This window comes from Lygodium microphyllum, chromosome 3, assembly GCF_053477565.2.
Source record: "Lygodium microphyllum isolate KBCC chromosome 3, Lygodium_microphyllum_v1.1.10, whole genome shotgun sequence".
NCBI lineage: Eukaryota > Viridiplantae > Streptophyta > Polypodiopsida > Schizaeales > Lygodiaceae > Lygodium > Lygodium microphyllum.
The window spans coordinates 4,617,482-4,625,689 of record NC_141137.1 but is presented as its reverse complement, the minus strand read 5'-3'; the positions used below and the strand labels follow the sequence as shown (position 1 = coordinate 4,625,689).

Sequence of the window (8,208 nt, the reverse complement as noted above, 5' to 3'; positions counted from 1 at the left end):
TCTTCACGAAAAGAGAGAGAGAGAGAGAGAGAGAGTGCGCGTGCGCGTGCGTAATGATCATTGGAAAAATCAACATTCCATTATCAAATGCTAGCTATTTTTGAAACACTTCTTTTATTTAATTGTCCCACCAAACTAGAAAACATTGTGTAACATGATCAAGTCAAAAAGCTTTTTTTTTAATGGGGAGGATTAAAGCTAGAGCAAAGTGTTTTACTAGCAAGTTAAAATATATTACTCATAAGACATGATTCACTTTTGAAAACACATTTCACAATTACCCTAGATAGTTTTGATCCATGTTTACATACTTTTTATAATTCTAAGTCACATTGGCATAGGAAAAAAGCCTACAAATCCGAATATATGACAACCTTTACAATTGCATCCATATAAGGCTAGAATGAGATCTTATTTGATGATCTAGTGTCAATTAATCATCTTCTACATTGGAAGTCCTTAAGTGTTTTCGAGATTCCAAAGAACCCATTTTTCCATCCTCAAAAGCCAATTGAGGTACATTGAGATTTTGTATTGAACCAACTCTCAAACAAGCAAGATCAACTTAGTCTATGTGCCAATACAATTAAATATCTCTATTCATGAAGCCCCTCTTATGAGAAGTTTGAAGCTTTTTGCAAAGTTTCAAAAATATTATCCTTCCCAAATTGATTAGCCTCATATGCCGATACTTGTTCACATCATCATTCCCATGGAGGTTTACAATATATGCCATGATAGTAATGCGTGAACATGTTTAAGACAGCCAAAGGCTTTTCCCCTTCTTGGGTTTGTATGTACTACCTTGTTATTCTAAGGCTGTATGCTTATCTTTTGCACTTTTCTTTTCCCCATTACCTTTAGCAACAATCAAATTGAGTTCATCTTGCTGCTCCTCCATTGCTAATTGAGTTCTAATATCCTCCCTCCTGCCATTGCTTCCAACATAAAAGGGGTGACAAACTTCATCTTTTTTTGAAGGAGTAACCAGTTTAATTGCAAGGCTTGCCAAAAATACAATTATCATCCACCAAATTGAGGAAACGAATATGACAAAAAGAAGAAGGAAAAGAGAGGAAGAATTACACCAAAAAATAAGCATGCAAGGAAAATGAAAATCATGGATGGGAAGTGAAAAATCAGAGGAAAAAGCAAGTAGAGGACCATGAACAAGGACTAAAGAAAGTAAAGAGCTTGGCCAGAGAATAGACTGCACTTGATCAAAATCTAAAAACTTGCAAGCACAAATGATATGGCCTTCCTATAAGCAATCCAAAACAAGTGATTAAAAACATGCAAGCGCAAACGATATGGCCTTCCTATAAGCAAGCCAAAACAAGTTGAGATGAGATGATCCCAATTAGAAAGGTCGGCACTCACTCAACCAGGTAAGTAAGAAACCTGTAGAACTGAAGCAAGAAATGCAAGCTTTTTGTGATCATATTAGTATCAAGATGGACACAGATGGTTCTTTGTTGTGGACAGTCCATGACCATCTGTCGATCAATAAATCAGGATTGGGGCTATTAAGAGACTATCTAATCTCTACCAAAGCTGATAGTATATTTTCACAAGAACATATTCAACAATCTCTTGCAACCTCACCTGCAACCTGATGTTGACCATAACTTTTGGGGGTCATTTATGTTACAAAGTAATATGACAATTTATGCACATACATTTTCTGCGTGCCCACATAAAAAAGGAGTATCCAAAAATTTAACTTGCAAGTTCCGAGGCTCAAAACTATAGAAGTATTAATACTGAAATGAACTGAGTAAAACAAAAAACCTTTTTAAATTCATGCATGAGTTTATCATAAATAGTACTAGTGACTTGCACATTGACATCTATATAAATTCATTGAACTCTAACGTGAAAATTCAATTGTCTGATACAAAAAAGCGGGTCTTGTGAATCCCCTTTAAAGTGGTAGAAACCTCTGAAGGGCGGCTTATAATACAGTGTATGCACCATGATATGCAAAACACATGGCACCATGCTTCATTTTGTGCAAAGCACTCTGTTCACCATTGGTTGCAAAAGAAAAGGAAGAAAATTCTTAGACAGAACAAGATCCTCAATATTTTGGGCTCAGCTCACATAAACTTTAAACCCCTTAATTCGCATTTCTCAGTATCACTGAGCATTAAGAAAACAGATCCAAGCAACCCAAGACCTCCCAGATAGCCTTCTCAGGAACATCATGATGCAGCCCCTAAATATGATGCAAGGCGTAAGATGTCACTGAAAACACCACCTGCAGTTACCTCTGCTCCAGCACCTGGACCCCTCACAATCAGGGGCTGCTTTTGATACCTTTCAGTAGTAAATGCAATTATGTTGTCACTGCCTGACAATTGTGCAAATGGGTGAGCTTTTGAATAGCGCCGCAATTCAACACATCCTGTTCCACCATGAACATCAACAACCCCTACATACCGCAGTACCTGCATAAAGCATGCCATAATAGAATATGAGCTGCAGGCTCACCAAAAACCAACAGCACTCAATACATAATAGATCCATGTTCACCTCATCAGCAGCTTCAGCCTCTTTCCTTTGTTTGGCAATATCAGCATCATAGTCTTGTAGCTGCTTTAGAAATTCCTCTGCAGAGCTGACATTCTGCACATTGCAATAACTAGTTACAGCATATCCTCTCTCCTTCACTCCCTCCCAACCTTCCTCACTTGGTGGTGACAATCTATCAAGAAGGATGACAGTACTCTGTATGCATGTTCAATTCCAATCCTGAATAGTTTGAGCAGGGGAAGCAGAAGTGTGGCTCCCATTTTGTATAAAACGGATTTAATCTATTGCTGTGGGCTTGAGAGAGTGGAAATAACAAGCCCATCCTGATACTAACATGTCAAAGACAAACCTTATCACAGACATACAAAAGAAATATTCCCTTCTTAGCTCATGGACTATCAGAAGTTGAACCCAACGTATGCTCTCTATCCTGTAGCAATACATCTCAATCTGGCACCATGTGCGTAGAATAAGAGCAGCCAGCGATATCACCTTCAAATTGCTCCAAAACCATTCCCCTCAAATTCATAAACACGGCAGCAACAAAAAGAATAATGTGGACATTCTCAAGAGATGTACGAGAGCAATTCGAAGGTGTTTCAAGGAGCAATGGCAACTAACATTCAAGAGGCTCACTACCTTTTTTGTGCTTTGTTTCCAAGAAAATATCCAACAGTTGAGACATGGAAATGCTTGCATCAATGTTTAACTGAACTGGATGTAGCAAGTTTGTTCCATGATATAGGACTGAGCAAACCTAAGCCTTAAATGAAATAGCCTAATATACAATCTCCAATATTCGAGCTTTGCAAAGTATGAATGGGCATGTTGATTAAAGAAATGTAGCATTTACTACAGAAAAGATATATGGAAACTAGCATGCAATCTCTGTATCACCCCGCTATGTTTCCTCCTACAATGAAAGATTCCAACCAAAAGGATATCCCAAAGTAGCAGATGACATGATTGATTGACAAGATCTCTCTAGGCTAACTCCAAGGACACAGCTAGGATTTCTGAAAATGGGTATGCAGCCCTCCTACTTTCCCAAACAATTGCAAAGCTCTTGAATCCATTCATTCATTGTTGCAAGGAACAAAGAATGAAGGAACAACATAAACGTTTCAACCCTAAGTAATTTTGCAAGTCATAACTGTACACTGTCTCACCTCAAAGGTGATTAGAAACTGCAAATGTATAGGAGTCTGCACATGTACAGGATTGCATGGTGGAATTATCACCCACAGTTGAGGGAATCTCCAAGAAGAAAACAAAAAACAGCAAAATTGGATGGGGAAATGGAAACACCAAGTCATCAACCAAGGGGGAAAATAGGGTTTTTTCAAATGTAACCTCGATCGTAAGGATAATTCTCTAAACGCATTGCTTTGTACTAGCTTTATAAAGCTTCAACATACTCTCCTATTGGTTCTTAAACCTTTCTCATGTTGGTGGTTTTCTGTTGCAGATAATCACGATTGCTACATTGAGAGTGAAGGATCAGAATTAGTTTTTATTTACTCCAGATTCCGGTCTTTTGTGTGTCTGTGGGTCTGTGCACATTGAGATATAATTGGTTTTTGTTTAGAGATGCATGTTACTAGCAGTTTGTTGTCTGTTTAACATTAGAGACTGAGTGAGTGAGTGATGTTAACATGAGAGAGAGAGAGAGAGAGAGAGAGAGTGTGTGTGTGTTGTGTCAAAATAGTGTGAGGGAATGGTATGCGTTCATACCATAGCAAAGAGATAGTAGGGTTTGTGGGGTGAAACAATGTATGGCAAACATTGAAAGAAGAAAAAACTCAGATGAAACACAGAAGAAGAAGATGATGAATGACGAATCATCGAATCATGCTCAATGAATCGAGCTAATACAATGCAGCCGAAGCTCAAAGATGACAACACTGCCCTGGCTGATCGAGCAGCAATATCTGAAGGAAACCTATACTATACAGGGAGCGAAACGCAATCCTCCAAGCAATAGGGTATAGAAGGTAATGTTGAATGATGAAAGAAGGGACAGCCAGCTATAGACAGAGAAAAATGTAGTCCTCGGGGGCTGTCTGAGATGAAGGATATGCTGAAATCTCTCCAATATGATGGCTGCAATCAAGGCAACTACTGGGCAGCCAGCTGGAGAAGAAAACACAAGAATATCCATTGAAGATCTCTCCCTGTAAGTGGCTGCAGACTGGTGACTGCTGGGCAGCCCTTCAGGAGTGAAGAAAGCACAAAAACCGAGGTATTTGATGTAGAGCTGATAAAGAATGTAACCTGCTGTAGACAAACTGAAATTGCTGCAAACACAAGCCTGATGATGACGCTAGGTGGGGAGGGCTGATGCCAAATGATGTAAGCTACAAAATGCCAGGTGGAGATGGATGCAAAGCAACAAACCGTAATGTCCTCTTAGCAGGGTGTGAATGGCAGTGGAGAGGACGGAGAAAGGAGAAAAATGTGGAAGAGAGTGACAGTGTCACAAAGAATGAAAATGTGGAAGAGAGTGATAAATTGTCACAAGGAATGAATATGTGGAATCACAAATGGGTGGAGCCAGTGCCGTGTTGATAGGCACAAACTATCTCAAGTAGCCTCCACTGAAGTCTCTCAAGTGGCACCCCAACTCTATTGAGTGGCACTCTGACACTAAATAATGATCCAAATAAAACCTTTTTTGGGTTGTAAATGGAAAGAAAAATAGGAATGAAGTAGGGAAAATGTACTAAATGGCTTGGTTTCTCAACACCCCCTCTCAAGCCCAAAAGAGAGAGGAGTGAGAGAGAAGAAGATCAACCTTGAAATCCTAGTATTCCACCTGTAAGGTGGCCCGTAGTAAAGAACAATAGACATGATGAGCTGATAGAATCCAAAACTCAACCTCAAGCGAGAAGCCAAAAGCATCGTTACTCCATGCTAGAAGGTATACGAAGGCCTAGCCACCAAGCCACGGCTGAAACATCCAAAGCCCCAAACACAAAAGAACCTATAGATCCTCAGTATCAATGGAAATCAATGTGTGAGATGGCATGGAGATGTCAACCACCCTAAGAAAGTGAAGGCTTATTGATAAGGTGTATGAAGAACCACAAGATGAGAAGGGACCCCCGCTAAAGCTAAAGGAATGGGATCCCCCTTTGAAGAAAAAGGATGAGCCCCCTCTGAATCCCCCACTAGATCCCCCTCAGAGAGAAATAGGGAACCAAGAAGGATATGTTTGCTTCGAGAGATGGCTATAGATGGCTATATACTACCCATCTTAAAAGAGCCATCATGAAACATAGTGCAAACAAAAACAACCCCCAAATATGAGGCCTAGACTACCTTAAAGGAGACATACAAAATGTTTTGATTATTTGGAATGAAGTCTTCAAGTAAAAATACTCATGGTAGCTTTTATACTTAAAAATACTTCTAGGTCCTTGTTCATGCTAGAAATGACTCTTTTGAAATGTTTCCAAAACAAGGATCATCACATGGCAACCATCCTAGAAAACACGAGACATATCGGAAGTGGAAATGCATTTCAAGTTGGGCTTCAAGGCCCTCTAGGATGTGTTTCCAGTCTACATGCTTTCAAACTTCAATTCACAAGCTGTGTTGTAAATGTTATTTGCTAAAAATTTTGTCATGAAAAGAAACAAGAATTAAGAGAGAATGCATTTGACTATGAACATGACCAAAGGTCATTAGATGACATGGCATGTTGATGTGGTGTGACAACATGGCAGCAAATGGATCAGATTATTGGGGAAATAGCTTTTTTGTTATCTTTAAATTTAAAATCTTAAAGCTTTGTTCGCTGTTTTAAATCATTATAGCTATTTCTGCTATTTCAAATTTCATTTTGCTGTTTTCCAATCTCTATTTCAGCTATAGAGACAGGGTATGAGCTGCTAGTGCACAATGACCACCACATGCCGGAAAATGCAGCAGATGGGTTGTGAGCGGGGGGGATGACCTCCACAGGTGGCAGCAGCCTTATTCAAGGTGTGGACAGAGGGGAGAGTAGGAAGCTAATGGCTGAAGGAATCAAGGATAGTTTGAAATGCCCACAACATACTCTTTTCTAGAGGACTTTTGGCAGCTATTCTTCAAAATACGGGCAAGCTGTGATAGTGAAACTGCCAATGGTAATTGTTGCGAATATAGTGGATCCGAGTCAACCACTCTTTGATGAGGCAATCTTATCCATAAACAAGGTGACTTGGTCATCATCTGACTTTTTAGGACCAGTGGTGGCAAAGTTGGCAAGTAAACATTGATGCTCAGCCAACTTAATTGTCAACTCATGGTCAAGGAGACACATCAGATGATCATGAGCCGCGTAGTGATTGAGTTGTGCCCAAAGCTTAGATAAAAGGTCAAAACGTTTTAATTGTTAGTGAAACTCTAGCATGAGACCCTATATGAGCTCAACAATGGTTGTTGCTGCAAGCATTTCTGCTCTTCCAAGAGCTACCTCATATAAGGATCAGTGGGGTTCAAGTTGGAATTCCAACCCTTAAATATGGTCCCACAAATCATGTGAGTCAAAACATGCCGCATCAGATTGGACCAAGTTGTGAAGATCAACCCATTCAAGCAAGTCTTGTCACTAAATCCATGCTTGATCATGGCAAAAGAATGGAAGGGTAATAAATGAGGTGTCTTATAGTTCGGTAGCATTAAGTATGCTTGTGGCTGACTAGGTGTGACATGCACCACCGAAGTGTGTGACATAGTGATTGTTAGCCCTAAAGAAGATGTTTGGCTAGTGTGAAGTGCATGTGTTAGCCCACTGCGCATTGGCATATTGGCAAGTTGTGTGGATACTTGAGAGATTTGGAGACTCCCGATACACCCAGTTGGATATCATCCTATGTAGGTCCAAATGATGGTTGGTTTAGGGTGGAATTCCCACCATCGTTTTACCAAAATCACCCACTTGTCAGATAGGACTGAAACATATGTGATACAACATGCTAACAGATTGGCACCCCTTGGTAGGTGAATTATGAAACAGGTGAATGTGTATGCAGCAGAAAAAGGTGTAAATTGTGGAATGGGTGGGATGGATGGAGGCTGGTTTTGATTAAATGATGAAGAAGCACCAAAAGAATAAATCATTAGAATGAGTATATCAAATAGAGGTATTGCCTGATTTTTGCTTCTATAATCAACTCTTCTTATATCCACATGCAGGTACTCCACAAAATATACAAAGACATTGGTGAAAGACCTTCCATTTGAGGCAAATGTTTCTCTTCTGTCTTCAGAGGACATTGAGGGTACAAATCCCTTAGAGCTGACAGAACAGGCTCTCAAGGAGTGAATGTGTATGCACCAGAAAAAGGTGTAAATTGTGGAATGGGTGGGATGGATGGAGGCTGGTTTTGATTAAATGATGAAGAAGCACCAAAAGAATAAATCATTAGAATGAGCATATCAAATAGAGGTATTGCCTGATTTTTGCTTCTATAATCAACTCTTCTTATATCCACATGCAGGTACTCCACAAGATATACAAAGACATTGGTGAAAGACCTTCCATTTGAGGCAAATGTTTCTCTTCTGTCTTCAGAGGACATTGAGGGTACAAATCCCTTAGAGCTGACAGAACAGGCTCTCAAGGAGATTGTTTTGGTGGCAACATGTAAGAAACCTTGGAAGGTATTCTCACATACTTTGGAATGC

The 8,208-nt window shown here is 39.7% G+C and overlaps 1 protein-coding gene across 2 annotated transcripts in view; it reads right to left on the bottom strand.

The window, feature by feature from the left end:
* Nucleotides 1-1,849: 1,849 nt before the first annotated feature.
* LOC148038024 (bifunctional aspartokinase/homoserine dehydrogenase 1, chloroplastic-like) overlaps nt 1,850-8,208 on the bottom strand; it is a 31,185-nt gene continuing 24,826 nt past the window's right edge. The window contains exons 18-19 of one of the 2 annotated variants that reach the window (XM_087668074.1): nt 2,536-2,628; nt 1,850-2,450 (exon numbers count right to left, since the gene is read on the bottom strand). In XM_087668074.1, coding sequence (XP_087524200.1) covers nt 2,205-2,450; nt 2,536-2,628 — 339 coding nt within the window. In that variant the 3' untranslated portion in view covers nt 1,850-2,204. Of the gene's footprint in view, nt 2,451-2,535; nt 2,629-8,208 lie in introns of those variants that run through there. The other variant, XR_015688869.1, reaches the window with a different exon arrangement.